At 46.3% G+C, this 21,890-nt stretch overlaps 1 protein-coding gene across 9 annotated transcripts in view; it reads left to right on the forward strand.

The window, feature by feature from the left end:
* The window catches only part of LOC132820925 (phosphorylase b kinase regulatory subunit alpha, liver isoform-like), a 121,928-nt gene that overhangs the window by 84,354 nt on the left and 15,684 nt on the right, over positions 1-21,890 (forward strand). For all 9 annotated transcript variants that reach the window (XM_060833293.1, XM_060833291.1, XM_060833289.1 and 6 more), the window contains 5 exons: positions 6,037-6,116; positions 8,159-8,237; positions 8,369-8,498; positions 11,609-11,710; positions 12,378-12,496. In XM_060833293.1, the coding sequence (XP_060689276.1) occupies positions 6,037-6,116; positions 8,159-8,237; positions 8,369-8,498; positions 11,609-11,710; positions 12,378-12,496 (510 nt within the window). The remainder of the gene's footprint in view (positions 1-6,036; positions 6,117-8,158; positions 8,238-8,368; positions 8,499-11,608; positions 11,711-12,377; positions 12,497-21,890) is intronic.

Below are 21,890 nucleotides of genomic sequence, written 5' to 3' on the forward strand. Positions count from 1 at the left end.
GTTGTGAATAAAGTAGAGGGCTGCTGTAGGTTGCAACAGGATATTGACAGGATGTAGGGCAAGGTTGAAAAGTGGCAGATCGAGTTCAACCTGGAAAAATGTGAAGTGATTCATTTTGGAAGGGCAAATTTGAATGCAGATTACAGGATTAAAGGCAGGATTCTTGGCAGGGGTATGGAGGAACAGAGAGATCTTGGGGTCCACATCCAGAGATCTCTCAAAGTTGACCCCGAATTGATAGGCTTGTTGAGTATGCATTATGGTGTGTTGGCTTTCATTAGCAGGGGGATTGAGTTTAAGAGCTATGAGTTTGCTGCAGCTCTATAAAGTCCTGTTGAGACCACACTTGGAAAATTTGTTCAATTCTGGTCACCTCATTATAGGAAGGATGTGGAAGCTTTTGAGAGGGTGTATTTGTGGATTTTCTCCCTTCCTATAACTGCCATCCATCACACTCCCTAGTTCCTGTAAATTCTCCATTGCTTCTAACTGCTGCTCCAACTGATCCACGTGAACTGATAGGATTTGCAACCAAAGACACTTCCTGCAATCAACATGGAAACTTTCCCTAAACTCCTGCATCTAATAGGAAGAGCACATCACTCTACTGAAGACCATCTTTGCACCTTAATAATGTACAGACCCAGAAAATAGCACAGTTGTACTGCTCAAAAAAACACTGCTCCCAGCTAACTTAGTACCTATGTTTTATATATTTAAAATGTAATCAAGAGACAGATCTCAATTAAACATGTAATCAAGAAAGAACCCACTCTCCTCACTATTGTAGATTTACAGCAAGGGTACACTTAGAAGACTATGCATTTATCTGTTCCTGTGCTGTGAGCTCTCCAGCACAGGCTTCTCCAAGGTCAGCTGTGAATTTCGTTGTTTGTTAGTTTTTCTTGGATACACTCTGATGTCCAGAGATACTTGAACTCAAACAGCAAAGGCAGCAGATGTGCAATGGTCTCAATGGCCTGATGCTGCTCCTATTACCATGAAGTCTTTCAACAAGATATGACAGTGATTAGCATACCACATTGAAATCTCAGTGAATTGAGAGCTGTCTGGATTGAATGTCATAGTTCGAACACTGTCCGCATTAAACTGTAACATGCAGGAAAGTGGAATTGAGGATGATCAGGTCATTGAATGGCAGAGTGAGTTGATGGGCTGAATGGCCTACTTCTGCTCCTATGCCTTAGGGATGTCCCATTTGGGATTGAGATAAAGAAGAATTACTTTCCTGTGGGGCATTTGTGGAATTCTCCCTCCCACAGAGCAGTGGAGGCCATTGAGTATATTGAAAATTTAGATAGACAGAGATTTGGTCAGTAACAGACTTAAGTGTTATGTATACACAGACGGGAAACTGGATTTGAGACCAAGGGGCAGAATGGCCTATCCTGCTCTTGACGGGTCTGATCTAATGATGTTGGAAAGATTGTTGTGTTTGTGTGTGTCTCTCTGTATCTGTATGTGAATATATCTTTTCATTATTATAATCCCTACAGTGTGGAAACAGGCCATTCGGCCTGACAAGTCCACACCAACCCTCTGAAGAGGATCACACACAGACCCATCCCTCTATTTATATTTCCCATGGCTAACATATCTCTGGACACTACCGGGCAATTTGGCATGGCCAATCCACCTTACCTGCACATCTTTGGACCATAGGGGGAAACCAGAGCACTCAGACAAAACCCAGGGGAATCGAACCTGGGTTTTCTTTTTTTCTCTCTCTCTCTCTCTCCCTCCCTCTCTCTCTCTCTCTCTCTCTCTCTGGTATGTGTGTTTCTGTTTCTATGGTGTGTGTGTGTGTCTCTCTCTCTTTTTCTTTTTCTAATGAGCTGCCAGAGGATGTGGTGGAGGCATTTGGATGAGTATATGAATAGGAAGGGTTTGGAGAGTTATGGGCTGGGTGCTGGCAGGTGGGACTAGATTGGGTTGGGATAACAGGTCGGCATGGACAGGTTGGACCAAAGGGTCTGTTTCCATGCTGTATATCTCTGTGACTCTATGATGTGGGTCTCTCTCTCTCTTTCTCTGGTGTCTGTGTATGTCTCTTTCTAGCCAACAAGAGGGGAGGCTATATTGGATTTGGTTCTAGGTAATGAACCAGGCCAGGTGTTAGACTTGGAGGTAGGTGAGCACTTCGGGGACAGTGACCACAACTCGGTGACTTTTACTTTAGTGATGGAGAGGGATAATCGTGCGCCGCAGGGCAAGAGCTATAGCTGGGGGCAGGGAAATTATGATGCAGTGAGGCATGACTTAGGTTGTGTGGATTGGAAAAACAGGCTTCAAGAGAAGAACACTAATGAGATGTGGGGATTGTTCAAGGAGCAGCTACTGCGTGTCCTCGATAGGTATGTACCAGTCAGGCATGGTGTAAAGGGCCTTGTGAGGCAGCCGTGGTTTAGTAAGGAATTGGAGTCCCTTGTGAAAGGGAAGAAGGCGGCATATGTAAAGATGAGGCGTGAAGGTTCAGTAGGGGCGATTGAGAGTTATAAGGTAGCCAGGAAGGAGCTAAAGAGGGAGCTAAGAAAAGCGAGAAGGGGACATGAAAAGTCTTTAGCTGGTAGAATTAGGGAAAACCCAAAGGCTTTCTATAGGTATGTCAAGAATAAAAGGATGACTAGGGTAGGTATCGGTCCAGTCAAGGATAGTAGTGGGAAGTTGTGTGTGGAGGCGGAGGAGATTGGAGAGACATTAAATCAGTACTTTTCATCAGTATTCACTCAGGAACAGGACACTGTTGCTGATGTGAATATGGAATCACAAATAATTAGAATGGATGCCCTGGAAATATGCAGGGAAGAGGTTTTGGGAATATTGGAAAGGATGAATATAGATAAGTCTCCTGGACCTGATGGCATTTACCCCAGGATCCTATGGGAAGCTAGGGAGGAGATAGCAGAGCCATTGGCCTGGATTTTTATGTCGTCATTGTCAACGGGAATAGTACCAGAGGACTGGAGGATAGCGAATGTGGTCCCATTGTTCAAGAAAGGGAGTAGGGATAGCCCTAGTAACTATAGGCCAGTGAGTCTGACTTCAGTGGTGGGCAAAGTCTTAGAGAGAATGGTAAGGGATAAGATTTATGAACATCTGGGTAGGAATAACGTGATCAGGGATAGCCAGCATGGTTTTGTGAAGGGCAGGTCGTGCCTCACAAACCTTATTGAGTTCTTTGAGAAGGTGACTAAGGAAGTGGATGAGGGTAAAGCAGTAGATGTTGTGTATATGGATTTTAGTAAGGCGTTCGATAAGGTTCCCCATGGTAGGCTAATGCTAAAACTTCGGAGGTATGGCATTGAGGATACATTAGAGGTTTGGATTAGGAATTGGCTGGCTGGAAGGAGACAGAGGGTAGTAGTTGATGGATTATGTTCATCTTGGAGCGCAGTTACTAGCGGTGTACCACAAGGATCTGTTTTGGGACCATTGCTTTTTGTTATCTTTATAAATGATCTAGAGGAAGGACTTGAAAGCTGGGTAAGCAAGTTTGCGGATGACACGAAAGTCGGTGGAGTTGTGGATAGTGAGGAAGGAAGTGGTAGGTTACAGCGGGATATAGATAAGTTGCAGAGCTGGGCGGAAATGTGGCAAATGGAATTCAATGTAGCTAAGTGCGAAGTCGTTCACTTTGGTAGGAATAACAAGATGATGGATTACTGGGCTAATGGTAGGCTACTTGGTAGTGTGGATGAGCAGAGGGATCTTGGTGTCTATGTACACAGATCTCTGAAAGTTGCCACCCAGGTAAATAGTGCTGTGAGGAAGGCATATGGTGTACTGGGCTTTATTGGCAGAGGAATTGAGTTCCGGAGTCCTGAGGTCATGTTGCAGTTGTATAAGACTCTGGTGAGGCCTCATCTGGAGTATTGTGTGCAGTTTTGGTCGCCATACTATAGGAAGGATGTGGAAGCTTTAGAACGAGTGCAGAGGAGGTTTACCAGGATGTTGCCTGGAATGGTAGGAAAATCTTATGAGGAAAGGCTGAGGCACTTGGGGCTGTTCTCACTGGAGAAGAGAAGGTTTAGGGGAGATCTGATAGAAGTGTATAAGATGATTAGGGGTTTAGATAGGGTAGATACTAAGAACCTTTTACCGCTAATGGAGTCAGGTGTTACTAGGGGACATAGCTTTAAATTAGGGGGTGGTAGGTATAGGACAGATGTTAGGGGTAGATTCTTCACACAGCGGGTTGTGAGTTCATGGAATGCCCTGCCCGTATCAGTGGTGAACTCTCCTTCTTTATGTTCATTTAAGCGGGCATTGGATAGGCATTTGGAAGTTATTGGGCTAGTATAGGTTAGGTAGGACTCGGTCGGCGCAACATCGAGGGCCGAAGGGCCTGTACTGCGCTGTATCCTTCTATGTTCTATGTTCTATGTTCTTGCTCTTTCTCTGATGTGTGTATGTGTCTCTCTCTCTTGCTCTTTCTCTGGTGTGTGTGTGTGTGTGTGTGTGTGTGTGTCTCTCTTTCTCTTTCTCTTTCTCTGGTGTGTGTGCCTCTGTCTCTTTCTCTTTCTCTGTGTGTGCCTCTCTTTATTTGTGCGTGTGTGTGTATATCTCTGCTTCTGTGTATGTGTGCCTGTATGCCTGTCACAAGGAGTCATAATGTTAAGGTGATTGGAAGAAGGTTTTGGGGAAATGTCGGAGATAGATTCTTTGTGCAGAGAGCGGTGGGTGCATGGAATGCACTGCCAGTGATGGTAGCAGAGTCAGAAATATTAGGGACTTTTAAGCGATTGCTGGACAGGCACATGGATAACAGTACATTGAGGGGTGTGTAGGTTAGGTTAATCTTAGATTAAGATTAATGCTCGGCACAACATCGTGGGTTGAAGGTCCTGTACTATGCTGTCCTGTTGTATATTCAATGTATCGGCGTGTTTGTGTCTCTGTATCTCTGTGTGTATCTCTATAACTGTGTGTGTGTGTGTGTGTGTGTGTGTGTGTGACTCTTTATCTGCGTGTGTGTCTCTCTCTCTTTCTTTATCTGTGTCCCTGTATCTGTGTTTGTGTATATGTGTGTGTCTGTATCTCAGAGTATATCTCTCACTGTATTTGTGCGTCTGTATTGGTGTGTTTGTGTCAGTGTGTCTCTGCATCTTTGTGAGTATGTTTGTGTGTGTGTGTATCTCTGTAGCTGTATCTATGTATGTATCTCTGTAGCTGTTTCTCTCTGTATCATGTGTGTGTGTCTCTGTGCATTGAGTGGATCTGTATTTATGTATGAGTATGTCTATATCTGTGTGTGTGTGTGTGTCTCAGTGTGTGTATCTCGATGTGTCTGCCTCTGTATGTGTGCTGTGTTGGCGTGTTTATGTCTGTATGTGTGTGTTTGAGGTTTGTGTCTCCGTGCGTGTGTGTATGTGTGTCTTTGTGCGCATGAGTGTGTCTGAATCTATGTTTGTGTCTTTCTCTCCTTTCCTGTCTGTCTGTACAATGTCTCTCTATCACATATGTATGTCTCTGTATTTATGCGTGAGACTCGGTATTATTTGTGTGTGTCTGTGTATCTGTGCATCTGTGTGTGTTTGCATGTGTGCATGTCTCTCCATATCTATGTGTATTTTGATCTCTGCAATTGTATGTGTGTCTCTCTGTATCTGTTTGTGCATCTTTGTATCTGTGTGTGTTTGTATGTCTGTGTGTGTCTCTGTATGTGTATGTGTCTGTATCTGCGTGTGTGTGTCTTCTTATCTGTGTGTGTCTGCAGGTGTGTGTCTCTGTATCTGTATGTGTTTGTGTCTGTGGGTATGCGTCTCTGTATTTATCTGTATGTGGGTGTGTTTCTATATTTGCGTGTGTGTGTTACTGTGTCTCTGTATCTGTATATATGTGTGTTTATCTGTGTGTGCATGTTCAGAATTGAGCTCTCTTTGTCAACATGGTCTATGTTGCCTGACCTATCATGCGTTATGCTGACATAGTTTAACACTGAGCTGTGACATATCTTCACCCTCAGATTGCTTTTTTAAACCCATCAGTCATTGTGTGTCCTGTTTCGGTGTCTAGGCTTGTACAGCACTGCTGTCCCATCAGAAGCAGTTGACGGTGGGCCTGCCCCCAGAACCACGAGAGCGGATCATCACGGCGTGAGTATCTGACCCTGTCCTCACTGGGGAGGGGGAGGGGGAAGGGGTGAGTATCTGACCCTGTCCTCACAGGGAAGGGGGAGAAGTGAGTTGAGTATCTGACCCTGTCCACACTGGGGAGGGGGAGAAGGGAGGTGAGTATCTGACCCTGTCCTCACTGGGGAGGGGGAGGGTGAAGGGGGGAGTATCTGACCCTGTCCTCACGGGGGAGAGGGAGAAGGGAGGTGAGTATCTGACCCTGTCCTCACTGGGGAGGGGGAGGGGGAAGGGATGAGTATCTGACCCTGTCCTCACTGGGGAGGGGGAGGGGGGAAGGGTGAGTATCTGACCCTGTCGTCACGGGGGAGTGGGAGGGGGAAGGGGTGAGTATCTGACCCTGTTCACACTGGGAGGGGGAGGGGAGAGGTGAGTATCTGACCCTGTTCACACTGGGGAGGGGGAGGGGAGAGGTGAGTATCTGACCCTGTTCACACTGAGGTGGTGGTGGGGGGGGTGAGTATCTGACCCTGTTCACACTGAGGTGGGGGCGGTGATGAGTATCTGACCCTGTTCACACTGGGGTAGGGGGTAGGGGGGAGGTGAGTATCTGACCCTGTTCACACTAGGGTGGGGGGAGGGGAGGGTGAGTACCTGACCTTGTTCATACTGATGGGGGAGGGGCGTGTGAGTATCTGACCCTGTTCACACTCAGATGGGGGAGGGGTGGTGTTGGTGGCAGAAACAGAGGGGACAAGCACAGCATTGTTAAATGCAGGTTGAATCATACATTTTGACAGTTAATTGGTTCCTCACTGAAAAGAAAGATGGTCAGGGCCATGGGGTCTGAGCAGGAGTGTGGGACTAGTTGGATAGCCACAATGTGGAGCTGCTGGTGTTGGACCGGTGTGTACAAAGTTAAAAATCTCTCAATGCCAGGTTATAATCCCATAGTTCCACCTGATGAAGGAGCAGCGCTCCAAAACCTAGTGCTTCCAAATAAATCTGTTGGACTATAACCTGTTGTGTGATTTTTAATTGGATAGCAGTAGAGAGATAGTGGATCAATTGGCTTTATTTTATGGCACATCATTCTACAAATGCATGCCCCACCTTATTGGTTACCAAGCCAACGAGATTGTTTTCTTTTAGTTTATTCACTCGTGGGATGTGGATATTGCTGGCTGGCCAGCAGTTATTGCCCATCCTTACTTGCCCTTGAGAAGTTAAAAATCACACAACACCAGGTTATAGTCCAAACAGGTTGAATTGGAAGCGCACTAGCTTTCGGAGCAACACTCCTTCATCAGGTGATTGTGGAGGGCTCGATCGTAACAGAGGATTTATAGCAAAAATTTACAGTGTGATGTAACTGAAATTATACATTGAAAAATTGATTGTCTGTTAAGCCTTTCATCTGTGAGAACACAGTGATCGTTTCACGTCACTGTATCCTATGACTGTATTCAAACAGATGAAAGGCTTAACAGACAAGCAATTTTTCAATGTATAATTTCAGTTACATCACACTGTAAATTTTTGCTATAAATTCTGTGTGTTAGGATTGAGCCCTCCACTACCACCTGATGAAGGAGCGACGCTCCGAAAGCTAGTGTGCTTCCAGTTAAACCTGTTGGACTACAACCTGGTATTGTGTAATTTTTAACTTTGTACACCCCAGTCCAACACCGGCATCTCCAAATCATGCCCTTGAGAAGCTGGTAGTGAGCTGCCTTCTTGAATCATTGCAGTCCATGTGCTGTGGGTTGACCCACGATGCCATTAGGGAGGGAATTCCAGGATTTTGACTCAGTGACTGTGAAAGAACGGTAGTATATTTCAAGTCTGGGTGGTGAGTGGCTTAGAGGGGAACTTTGAGGGGTGGGTGCTCCCACGTATCTGCCGTCCATGTCCTCCTGTGCATTAAAAAGATGGTGGACTGAGTGCAGTGCAGATTTTGCAGCTGCTATCCTGAGACTCAGGCTTATTCCTAGATTTGCTTCTGGATTTCTTACTCGAGGATTTGAAAACCCGCAGGACTGTGACATCTTCCTTTTATTTTCTAGACCGTTGCCACCTAATGAACTGGCGCAGCTTATTTATGAAGCAAGTGGACAAGACATTAGCTTAGCAGTTCTTACTCAGGTAGGGTCATCTAGGGGAGGTGTGTGTGTGTGTGTGTGTGTGTGTGTGTGTGTGTGTGTTCATTAATTGGAGGTTATCAGTTATTGCACTGCTGCTATTATTTACACAGTACGTCTGCCCTGTTTCACCAGGAAATCATGGTTTACCTTGCGATGTATGTGAGGACTGAGCCAGGCCTCTTTGCTGAAATGCTCAGGTTGCGAGTTGGGCTGATCATCCAGGTGATGGCGACAGAGTTAGCCTACAGCCTTAGCTGTTCAGGTAGGTCTGCCTGGTGAACAGGACCCATTTGACAAGCAACTTCCTTGTTATTCTTGACAAGGCGTTCTCATCCAGTTTAACCCCTCCACCAAAGGCTCTTGGAAATGACTGTCTGCTCCATGCAGTCAGCATCTCGAGAGCCCGTCCCTGTGGAGCCCATCCCTCTGTAGAGACCATCCCTGTATCAGCCGTCCCTGTAGACCCCATCCCTATAGAGGCCATCTCTTCTGTTTCTACAATGAGCAACAAGCCACATCGACAGTCACACCCTCAGATGAGTGCTCAGAGGAACACAGGAGCCTGTTTTGCCAGTCAGTGGCTGATCTGGCTTTGGCCTCAGCTCCACTTTCCTGCCTGCACCCTCGCTTAGCTTCCCCCCACCCCACCCCCCACTAACCCACTAACCTGACTCTTTTGCTCTTCAATAAGAAAATCCTGTTGGATTTTGCATTGAATAATAGTAACCCAGCCATCAGTGCTGTCTGTGAATAAAGAACATTCTCCTTCTCCTCAGCCTTAAAAGGGGAGGCATCTTATTGTTAAACTCTGTCCCCTGGTTCCAGTCTGTCCTACAGGGGCCTCCACGCTGTCAAGTCTTTCAGGATCTTATAAATCTTTTGGCTTCTTCCCCGCTGTTACCAGACTTTTGACCAGACCCCTCAAATGTTAATTTTGATCTCTCTCTGTTCTGCACCTTGTCTGCAGCTATAACACTGTATTCCGCACTTTGTTCTGCTACACTGAAGCACTTTGTCTGGTACAATCTGCCTACTTGGGATACAAAACACTACTATTCACTGTATCTCAGTACATGTGACAACAATCAACCAATCAACATACTGAATACAAAGATAATTATTCTCTTTATTCCAAACTTTGATGGAGGTCAGCCCAATCCTTTCAGTTTTTCCTCCTAACATAAATCACCTCAGTGAACCGATAAACTCCTCTCAAGAGACCAACACTGTCTTCCAGATGTGGTCTCACCAATGCCCTGCCCAGCTGCAGTAAAACCTCCCCACATTTACATGCCATTCCCCTTGCATTCCCTATCTCTATTGTCACATAGAGTTTGATGGTTTAATTCCTGGGAATATGGAAATATCTGGTTCTGCAGTCGATTACCCACATAATGTCCAGTCCTCACGAAACACGTGCTTTGATCTTGTCGGGAAATTTACTGCTTGTTAAATTTCACCCCAGTCAAACTTTAAGCAGGGTGCGTAACGAAATGATATAAAATAATTTCTGTACGAGAGCCCATCCTATTACATTTTAAAGGATATTTCAGGATTAATCACTCCTTGTTGAACAAATATTGAGAATGGCTGAGAAAAGACCCATTTTGTCACAGCTTTTTGTTTTTCACTCACCAGGATATTTCACAAGAATCCAAAAACAAAGGGAAAACAGCATTTATACTGTACAGGAGAGGAGTTCTGATTGTTTGGGCATGGGTACTCTGGTAGGGTTGTTTCCAAACAGAATGAACCAGTTTATGATGTTTGACAGTTAACTTTTGAAACAAGCAAGTTAGCTCTCATAGAATCCCCATAGTGTGGAAACAGGTCCTTCGTCCCAAAAAATCCACACAAACCCTCTGAAGAGTAACCCACCAGGTCCATTCCCCTGCCCTATTACTCTACATTTACCCCTGACTAATGCATCTAACCTATACATCCCTGAACACTCTGGGCAATTTAGCTTGGCCAATTCACTTAACCCTTACATCTTCTGACTGTGGGAGGAAACCCACGCAGACACAGGGAGCACATGCAAACTCCACACAGACAGTCGCCCGAGGCTGGAATTGAACCTGGGTCACTGGCGCTGTGAGGCAGCAGTGCTAACCACTGAGCCATCATGCTTCCTCAGCTCTGTTTGGTCAAACCAAGGGAATAGTATATGATAAAATATGCCTAAATTTCTAGCATCACATCGCATTAAAATTCATGAACCACATTACTTGCCACAGTCAAAGGTATTGACAATCTTTGCAAAGCACAGTGCCAAAGAGTAGATCTGATTCCACAACTGGACAACATTTAGCAAATAATCTTGAGTGTGCTCAGGACAATGCTGACAGTTCATTTAAGATTGTCATTCAGGATTACAATATGGCTGCCTTGCCCCTACTGGAAGCTACATGTATTATTGCACAGAGCCATACTCTTTGTAGACAAGAAGAACATATCCACACATCGCACCTGTTTCAAATAAAAAAAAACACCTGATAGCCAGTCTCTGGTTCATTTGGGTGAACACACTGGTCTGAGGACAGTGTCAACTTGCCTGGTTTAAATTTAAGCAAACCATGACAGTTAACTGTCAGTCATCATTGAACTGGTGTGTTCTCTATCGCAACACCTCTAGCAACCATAATTTATTTGCCAACCAATCAGCGCTTCCTTCTTACATTAGTATTCTTGCAGATGTCCTCACTAGTAGAAAAAAAACTAGTGCAAAGATGGAAAAATGTAGACAAAACTTTGTCAGCGGTACTCAATTACCAAACAGCCATTTTGATAATGAGATGTTATTTAATATATGAGTGATGGACACAAATGGTGTTGGCATGTTGGACATAATAATGAAGTCTGTTAGGAGCCAGAGGTGGCATATCTGTCTCCATCAGGACCTCATTCTAGACCACTTCTACTTCATCCATAGACTATGTGGCATCATCAGCGTGGGTAGAGCTTAATGATGCACCAACATTACTGCTTCCACAGAGAGATGACTTTGGTGAACACCCCACTTATTGCTCAGTGAATACCAACTTTGCCAAGATGAAGCTTTTTTAAGTGGATATTAATTGGCGACTTATGGGTCTCAATTGGCAGTGGGAGCAGCAAGCCCATCCAGAAGTTTAACTGGGGCAAAGATGACAAGGCAGTGGGTGCCCCATTAGGCACTCTCCTGCCCAGTTAAATGCCCTGTTGTGTCCAAAACTATCTACTCAATGTCTCTGAGCGGGGATAGGCGGATGGTGAAAAGCCAGTGAGATTTTAAAATGCTGTCTTGATTGGCAATGCAGTGTGCACGGTTTACTATGTGAATTATCTGTGTTGGCATTTGTTAACTAAATCACACTCTCTTTCGATGTGCAGGGGAGGAGGCTTCGGAGACCTTGATGAATCTGAGTCCTTCAGACATGAAGAAGCTGCTACACCACATTCTAAGTGGAAAGGAGTTTGGGGTTGAAAAGAGTGGTCAGTGTCGACATCATTATTGTAAAATCGCGGCTTGTCAAGAGCGAGTTTATTTTTCACGGTGACGGCGTTATTGTTTGTTATTAATTTATATATCCTGTCATTTGGGAATCTCATCTTAAAGTTATGCCCTCTCATTTTGGACTCCCTCTACGCTGGGGAGTAAACCAAGCCTACTTACCCTGTCAATGTCCTCATGAGTTTATAAACCACCATAAGGTCACCCCTCAGCCTTCGATGCTCCAGGGAAAACAGCCTCAGCCTATTCAGCCTGTCCCTATAGCTCCAACCCTCCAAACTTGGCAACATCCTTGGAAATCTTTTCTGCACCCCGTCAAGTTAGGGCAGCCAGAATTGAATGCAGTGTTCCAAAAGTGGCTTCACCAATGTCCTGTACAGCCGTAATGTGACATCCCAACTCCTACATTCAATGGCCTAACCAATGAAGGCAAGCATGCCAAATGCCGCCTTCACCACCCTGTTTCATGACTCCCATTTCAAGGAACTATGCACGTCTTTGTTTGACAACAATCCCTTGAAGCACCTTCTGATGTTTTATTACCTTAAGGGGGTACCTTACCATGGAAATGCAAGTTATAGTTGTTCACTTTTCGTTTTACATTGTAAATATGCCATTTAACAAAAGCAACTGTGTTGTGTGTTTTAGTACAACCCATCGATTCCGCTGCTATCAGCCCCATCATTTCTATTCATGAAGTTGGTCATGCTGGAGCAACAAAGACTGAGAGAACTGGAATCAGTAAAATAAAGTCGGAAATAAAGCAGGTACAGATTCCCTACAGTATGGAAACAGGCCATTTGGCCCAACAAGTCGGCACTGACCTTCCAAAGAGTAACCCATTCCCCTACCCTATATTTACCCCTGACTAATGCACCTAATACCATGGCCAATTCACCTGACCTGCACATCTTTAAATTATGGGAGGAAACAGGAGGACACCAGGAGAATGTGCAAACTCCACACAGATGAGGTGGGATTTGAACCCAAGGTCCCTGGTGCTGTGAGGCGGCAGTGCTAACCACTGAGCCACCATGCCACCCATGTTAACTGCTCATGTTAACATTGGGCAGAAGGAAAATTAAGGACGTTTCTTTTCTTCCATTCAACAGGAGGCACTGAAGTGAGGACACTAATTTCAGAATGGGAACAACAATTTAAATGGCGAGAAATTGATGTTTCCTTTCTAAAATTGGTTTTCTTGCGTTTCAGTCCCAATGAGTGCAGCAATGGAAAGCTCCAATCTTGTTTTGGTTTTCAGCTGTGTTTAAGTTCTGTACCACCAAGCAAGGGATTTAGAGGTGCATTATCAGTTTAGCTCAGTTGGCTGGCTGGTAGGTTTGTAAAACAGAGTGACACCAACAGCACAGGTTCAGTTCCCACACCGGCTGAGGTTAAATGAAGGATTCTCTTTTTCATTCTCTCCCCTCAGGTTAAAATGACAGAGCAATCCTATAATCCTCTGGGACCATTTTGACCTAATTGACCCAACGGAGACTTGTTAGTTGATATATATAACACAGGAAATGCTCCATTTTCTAACTTCTGATTACAGTATTGACAATGTTGCCATCATGTTATATTTTTGTAGGGATTCTTAAAAGAGAAATATCTTGAGAAGAGTTTAAAATTTAATTGAGAAACTTTAACTAACTTTGCAATTCAATGGTAGTTGTAAGTTCATCATCTATTTAGAAGTGAGAAAATCGTGATTATAATTTCAGGATGGGCTCAAGGGACTGAATAGCCTGCTCCTAATTTGTTCAGAATTGGTGTAAAGTATACATAACAAAAGCCAGTGACTTCACTGTCAGTCACTTCCTGTGCGTAACACAGGAAAATAGCAGAATATAAAGCCTGTGGTGTAGGACGGAGAAGACCACTGAGACGGGGGTAGCAGAATGCAGTTGAGTCTGTCTTGGCATTGTTGCTGGAAGGTGCCAGGCTGTTTCTGCCCCTGTGGGGTTCTGGTCATGACTGTATGTATGAGAAGACACAGTGGCTCAGCAGTTAGCACTGTTGCCTCTCACCACCAGGCACCTGGGTTCGATTTCAGCCTCGGGTGACTGTCTGTGTAGAGTTTGCACATTCTCCCCGTGTCTGCGTGGGTTTCCTCCGGGTTCATCCCACAGTCCAACCATATGCAGATTAGGTGAATTGGCCATGCTAAGTTGCCCAATAGAGTTCAGGGACGTGCACTCCATGTGGATTAGTTGTGTGAAATGCAGGGGTGACCGCGATAGGGTAGGGGGATGGATCTGGGTGGGTTGATCTTTGGAGGTGTGGTCTCAATGGCTCAAATGGTCTGTTTATACACTGTTGGGGTTTTATGATGAAAAAGTGGCGGATGGGGGGGTCAGATATGGGGATACACAGTGGCACATACAGGCACCGAGGAGATGGCTGAGAGGTTAGAGGAGCCAATAGATGGTCCCCGCAGAACGGGCAGGGATTCTGGGTGGATCAGAGAAGCAGTATCACCCAAGAGACAAGAATGTGCCTGCCTTGTATTCCATAGGAAATGACCCACCTTCGAAATTCACTCTGCTAATGCTGCCGCCTTGTTATATTTGTGCAAGGTTCGCATATATCTTTTGTTTTGAAACAGTGCAACATTTTTTGAAGTCAGATTGAGTAATCTCCTCCTGGAAGACGACCTCCTGCCCGACATTGAGGGCTTAACCCTCTGCTATAGGTGGCAGGTGCCCTGGAGCTGCCCAGTGGGTGGTTTGTCTCTGAGACAGGTGACTGATCCTCCTGTGCAGCTGCCTGTCTCTGGAAACAGGCGCTCCCTTGTGGCCTTCACTGCCTGTGCCACAGAGATAGCCTTACCAGGAGCCTCAAACTGCAGCGTGACCCCAGAACCTTACGTGGGTTGTTGGGGAGGTGACCAGAGGTGGGAGGGTGCGGTGGGAGGGGGGAGTTTGGGGTTCACCTTTAGTGGGGTGTTGTGAAGGACTGCAGTGACATGAAAAGGCAGAGTGCTTTAGGGAGAGAATTCCAGAGCTCAGGAGCACAGGGAGCCACATGTGGGGTCTGCCGAGGGTGGAGCGATGGCAGTTGGAAAGAAACCTGAGAATGAGGTGAACACGAAGAGCTCAAAAGTCATGGGGCTGAAGGAGATTACATAGGAACACAGGAACTAGAAGCAGGAGAAGGCCATCAAACCTGCTCTGGCGTTCTATATAACCGTGGCTGAGCCTCATCTCAGTGCCATTTTCTCCTCGTACACCTTCAATAACTAAAAATTGATCCATCTATTTCTCGAATACGTTTACTGACTTGGCCTCCACAGCCTTCTGTGGTAGAGAATTCCACAGGTTCATTACCCTCTGCATGAACCAACAGTTCCTGATGTCAGACCGAAGTGGTTGATTCCCTATCCTGAGACTGTGGCCCCTGGTTCGAGACTCTCGACCAGGGAGAACATTCTCCCTATATCCGGCTCAGTAATAAACCGCTGCCCACGCAGGCCAGTCAGAGACTGTAACCATCTGTCCAGTTGCATTCAAACTTTCACCCTCATCCTTCTGACCTCGGGTGAACTCCAGGCCCAATTAACCTGAACCCTGCTCCTCGGGTAAACCTGCCTCCCCATCACCAAGGTGGGCAGTGGGAGGGAAAACTGGGCTGTGAGGATGGGATGTGAGCAGGTTTACAAACCACACATGACTAGACCAGGAGCCAGCATTGGGATTTGGTGCAGGGTCACCGGGTGAGCAGGAGGGGCAGGGTGGCACAGGGTGGGGTCACACAGCTGCTGGAGGGAGCAGGCAGGGTGGTGGAAAACAGTGAAGGGTATGGAGTGGGGGAGGGGGCACAGTGAGGGGAACGGTGGGAGAGGCCACAATGAGGGTACAGGAAGTGGGAAGGGGCACAGTAAGGGGAAGAGGTGGGTGAGGGGACACAATGAGGGGAAGGGGGGAGAGGGAGCACAGTAATGGGTGTGCAGATGAAGCAGCGTGTGAGGTGACAGGGTTAGGAATGGCCGGGGGATGAGGGGGGTGGGGACGGCTGGGGTGAGTGGGGGGGGGGGGGAGAGGGAGGGGGTAACGAGGACGGCCCGGGGGTCAGGGGGATTGGGGACAGCTGGGTTGGGGGAGAGGGGGGTGGGGGCGGGGACAGCCTGGGGGTGAGAGGTGTGGGGATGGCTGGGGTGGGGGGGAGAGGGGAACGGGGACGGTCAGCGGGGTGGGGATGACTGGGATAGGGGAAAAGGGAGGTGGGGGGGAGAAACGGGGACGGCCCGGGGGTGAGGGGATGGGGGATGGTGGGGACGGCTGGGGTGGGGGGAGAGGAGAGGGAGGTGGGGACGGCCCGGGTGTGAGGAGTAGGTGGTGGGGGCGGCTGGGGGGAGAGGAGAGGGAGGTGGGGACGACCCGGGGGGGTGTAAATTGTAATCAGGCCGGGCTGGAAATGGGACATTAGCACAGGACAGTACCCTCAGAGGCACCTCCCGACCCTGACCCTGTTACAATATTTCATATGAAATGAAGGATACACAGGTGACTGACTAAGTCAGTTTTTTGTTTAATAAACATTCTCTGTTCTAGATGGACAGCAGTTTACTCGCTGATCAGGTGACTTTTCTTTGCCGTGTGCACTTTGCGGTTTTGCATGTTCATTAGTAACCCAGATACTGAACACATCCGGCATTGTAATAGCGCCTCCTGTCCCCTCCACCTACTCCCTCCAACACCCTTTATCTCTCATTCTCCATCTCCCTCTGCCCAGATTCTCCCACCCCCACTTCCATTCTGCCTCCCACTCTTCATCTGCTGCCCCTTGTAACCCCCCCCCCCCCCCCCCCGTATCCCCAATCCATCCCCACCTCCTGGTGAACATTTCTCACACAGAGTAACCCCATGATAGCTGAACGTCCCTCAGGAAGTGTCCACTCTCTGGGAAATTCTACAAAAGTATTCCCTCTCTAACTGCCCCGATCCCCTGACCTGCTGGAGTCAGGATAAAATTACACCGAAACAGAGCCTTTGCAAGTTTTCAGATAATTTGTCGGTTGCTTAAAAGTGTTCACTTTACGATTGAGCTGAGGCTGTGGTTTTCGCTGTGTCGTTGCCTGCCGAATGTGCCGTTTAACCGGACAACTTTATCCTTTCCGTTTACTCCGTATGGAAGCATTCCTCCCTGAGAGGATCTGTCTGCTTTCTGCTCTGAAAATTGAAATCGGAGCAAATCTAAAGGGGAAGGGCACAGTTGTTCATGAGAAGTTGTCCTTATTTTGTGATTTTTATTTCAAGGAGATAAGTTTGAGCCAACTTGCAGTGCAGAGTTGTATTTAATTTGTCGTGTGTGTTTTCAGACTTACATTTTAATTATCCTTGCATGGCTTTTGCTTTCAAATTGCTTGCAAGTTGTCCAATGCAGTGAAAGGTTACTTCTCTTCAGATTTAAAGAAAGTATGTTTTGAAGCAGCACCATTTCAGGGGCATAAGAGAATTCGCTGGACTGGGGATACTGACAAGGCAATCCAAATTAAAATTTGCATTTCAAAAACAGGCCAGCCATTTTCAGAATGCACCCAGCTGCTGCTTTCAACTGTTGGTAACAATCACACCCGACCCTGACGAATCGGATTATTTGTATACTTATATACTTATAGATTACAGCGCGGAAACAGACCCTTCAGCCCAACCCGTCCATGCCAACTAGATATCCCAACCCAATCTCGTCCCACCTGCCAGCACCCGGCCCATATCCCTCCAAACCCTTCCTATTCATATACCCATCCAGATGCCTTTTAAATGTTGTAATTGTACCAGCCTCCACCACTTCCTCTGGCAGCTCATTCCATACATGTACCACCCTCTGTGTGAAAATGTTGCCCCTTTGGTTTCTTCTATACATTTCCCTCCTCACCCTAAGCCTAAGCCCTCTAGTTCTGGACTCTCCCGCCCCAGGGAAAAGACCTTGCCTATTTTCCCACCCATGCCCCTCATAATTTTGTAAACCTCTATATGGTCACCCCCTCAGACTCCAACGCTCCAGGGAAAACAACCCCAGCCTGTTCAGCCTCTCCCTGTAGCTCAGATCCTCCAACTCTGGCAACATCTTTGTAAATCTTTTCTGAACCCTTTCAAGTTTCACAACATCTTTCCGATAGGAAGGAGACAATAGGAATTGCACACAACCAATGAAGGAAAGCATACCAAATGCCTTCTTCACTATCCTATCTATCTGCAACTCCACTTTCAAGGAGCTATGAACCTGCACTCCAAGGTCTCTTTGTTCAGCAACACTCCTTAGGACCTTACCATTATGTGTATAGGTCCTGCTAAGATTTGCTTTCCCAAAATGCAGCACCTCGCATTTATCTCATCAATTAAAGAGAAGGAAGATCTTTTCAAATCACCGGATTATTTGTTGATTATTTTAAAAGGGGCTTGCAACAAAGAAATGATGTTTGGTGCCTTTCACTGCATTATCAGTTCCAGCTATAAATATCCATCATTGCTGTGAATGCTGTTGTTGCTTTGCCTTTCCTTATGCCTCATCTTATTTCTATTTTATCTTTCCTTTTTCTGTTAGTTCTCCTTTTTCAGTGGAGGTTCGTTAGGGTCCAGCATTCAGTCACAAAGATCAATGGTAATCACTCCAGTGTGGTACAGTGTCAGCCCTCAGCCTGTACAACAGTCACTCCAGTGTGGTACAGCACTAGCCCTCAGCCTGTACAACAGTCACTCCAGTGTGGTACAGTGTCAGGCCTCAGCATGTACAACAGTCACTCCAGTGTGGTACAGTGTCAGGCCTTAGCATGGACAACAGTTTGAAACCTGGATGGTGTGTGTGTGTGTGTGTGTGTGTGTGTGTGTGTGTGTGTGTGTGTGTGTGTGTGTGTGTGTGTGTGTGTGGGGGGGGGTGGGGGGGGGTGATCGATCTGATTTCGTGATATCTGCAAATGATAAATTCACTGTGAGTTACAGCTGTCAGATTTTTAAAAAAACTCTCAGTGTAGAATTAATGCCAATAATTCCATTCGGGAGTTCTGGAGAATTTACTGGAATATGGGTAGAAAGTGATGTGTGCTGTCACATGACCAAATAATCCAATGTAGTGAGGGGTAATCTTGATAAAGAGGTGAATGAGAACAAGTTGGATTGACACATTGCTGGGGGAAGAGGATGGAGGGTGGGGGATGTGATGTGTGCACCACAAAAGCCAAACTACATCAGATGGACTGAGTGGCCTGGGGTCCAGTTCTGTAATAACAGTTCAAGCTCCAGGTATAATTAATGAGCAGCAAGACAAATTGGTAAACTTTGCTTTTGGTAAGAGCCCTCTCCCTAAACAAGACTAACCTTAAATTAAATATTGGACATAAAAGACTTATGAGTCCCATATAATAACTGGCAGCACGGTGGCTTTGTGGTTATCACTGCTGCTTCACAGTGCCAAGGATCTGAGTTCGATTCCCATCGCGGGCGTTTGTCTGTGTGGAGTTTGCACATTCTCCTCGTGTCTGTGTGGGATTTTTTCCAGGTTCTCTGGTTTCCTCCTACAGTCCAAAGATGTGCAGGTCAGGTGGATTAGCAATGGCAACTGCAGGGTTACAGGGTAAGGGGGTGTGGGATGCTCTTTTAGGGGTGGGGGGATCAGTGTGGACTCGATGGGCCGAATATCCTGCTTTCACACTGTATGGATTCAATGATTCTGGGAATAACTTTCAATTCCAGATCTGTAAATTCAGTTCAGTTTAGTAGTGGTGGGATTTGATCCTGTGTACTCAGAGCATTAATCTGGCATCCTGGGGTGACTAGTCCTGTGACATTAGCATATGGATCATCTTTCTGCATAATTCCAAAAAATCCTAATGTTCAGAGATGGCAAACCAGTCATTTGGAAACAGCTCCCTGCAGCACAGATGCTCAGAGTTCTTTCTTGAATACAATTATTGTATTTCTGAACTGAGCACCTTCTGGATAAATTGTCACTCTGGAGAATGGATCTCTGCAAGGCTGAGAATGATGTAGGAATTCCCTTTTGCTTCCTGCATAGCCCAAGTGAGTCCTGAAAATAGCTAGATTGTGGAGCAGTGAAATACTGTAGAAGCTGTTGATAGGACAGGGGAAAATTAGATTTGATTAGATTCCCTACAGTGTGGGAACAGGCCATTTGGCCCAGCCAGTCCACACCAACCTTCTGAAGAGTATCCCACCTAGACCGCTTTCCCTACCCTATATTTACCCCTGACTAATGCACCTAGCACTGGCGTGGCCAATTCACCTGGCCTGCAGGTCTTTGAATTGTGGGAGGAAACTGGAGCACCTGGAGGAAACCTGCACAGACACTGGAGAATGTGCTTACTCCACACAGTCACCCAACATGGGAATCAATCCCGGGTCCCTGGCGCTGTGAGGCAGCAGTGCTAACCATTGAGCTACCGTACCATCCCGGTGATCAGCAACTAATCCTGTGACAAGGAATATTTTGCCACCTCGTTGGTTGTTCTTTATTCTGGTTGTATCATGCATAATCTAAATGATAGATAGCATTGAGGCAATCAGCTTTCAACTGAGGAGCTGTTCCAAAAACACGAGAATTCACCGCTGGGTTCCGAGTAATCTGACAGTGCGTTTGCATAGCTCTTGGTTTGTCAAGCAGTAAAGAGCATCTTATAGCAGCTTTCTGGTTGTTATCACCATTAATCCTGGAATTATCAAAAATTAAATACCTGGTGATGTTGAGCATTGAGGGTGATGGCTAATAGGTTTGGCTATGACAGAAAGCATGTGAAAGGAGAGTTTAGAATATATATAGTTGGTACATCCGTGTTCCAAAATACAAGGAAATATAATGCAGGAAAGCTGAGAGAATCTAAACCCAACTTTATAGTGCAGTAATTTATTGTTACATATATTTATGAAAACTAGAGTAAAATATATAAAAGTCAACATATTTAATCAAAGACAAAAAAGCTGCAGATGTTGGAATCCAAGGTAGACAAGCAAGAGGCTGGAAGAGCACAGCGAGCCAGGCAGCTTTCACCAGTCCTTGGCACACGCCACTCTCACCCCACCCCCAAACCCCCAGGTACCTTCCCTTGCAAACAGATAAGATGCAAAACCTGCTGTCACACTCCGCTCCCCCCGCCCACCTTTACCTCCTTCCAGGGCCCAAATAATCTATCCAGGTGAGACACAGGTTCCTCTGTCTCTCTTCCAACCTAGTTTACTGCATCAGGTGCTTCTGATGTTGTCTCTACATCGGGGAAACCGAACTTAAATTTAAGGAACGGTTCACTGAGCAACACAGCTGGGCCCGCAAGGGCTGACTGGACCTCCATTTCAGTTCCCCTTCCCACTCCCTTTCCAACATGACCATCTTTGGCCTCCTCCATTGCTAAAGAAGGGTTCATGCCCGAAATGTCGACTCTCCTGCTCGTTGGATGCTGCCTGACCTGCTGCGCTTTTCCAGCAACACATTTTCAGCTCCTCCATTGCCACAATGAGCCACGCCACAAATTGGAGGGACAGCACCTCATCTTCCGCCTGGGCCACCTACAGCCTGGCCGATCAACATTGAGTTCTCTGATTTCAAATAACCTCCCTTCCCATCCGCTGACTCCCGTCCCAACCCCTCCCTGCCATTCCTCTGACTGACCCTTCCTTCCATCAACCAACCAAATTCATTCCTCGCATCGACCAACCAGGCTGTACCGTCTACCTGTGTTCACCTACCACTACCACAACGCTCTGCCTGAAACACTCCCTCACCCTACCCCTTTATCTGCTGCTCCCCTTACCCCCACCCCCAGCTCTGAAAAAGGTTTACATCCGAAACGTTGACTTCTCCACCTCCTGATACTGTCTGGCTTGCTGTGTTCTTCCAGCCTCCTGCTTGTCCGCCATAATTAATCAGGCACCATTTCAAGTTATATACTTCCCTTGTTTTTATGTATAACTTAAAACAGATTTCATTTTTTGTTCCAACCACAGCTTCTTGATTTCATAATTGATTTCCAGCATTGCTAATGATTTTATATTCATTCATTAGTTTGTATGACTGAAGGAAGAGATATTTTTGTTCGATCTTTATGACTTGCAGTCATCAGGACCATTTGCAAGAATACAATGTAAAGGGAGAACATCCTTCTTATACTGTAAGAGGAAGGGTGCTGCTTCATAGGCAAGTGGGCTCTGATCA

This window comes from Hemiscyllium ocellatum, chromosome 12, assembly GCF_020745735.1.
Source record: "Hemiscyllium ocellatum isolate sHemOce1 chromosome 12, sHemOce1.pat.X.cur, whole genome shotgun sequence".
NCBI classification, from domain to species: Eukaryota; Metazoa; Chordata; class Chondrichthyes; order Orectolobiformes; family Hemiscylliidae; genus Hemiscyllium; species Hemiscyllium ocellatum.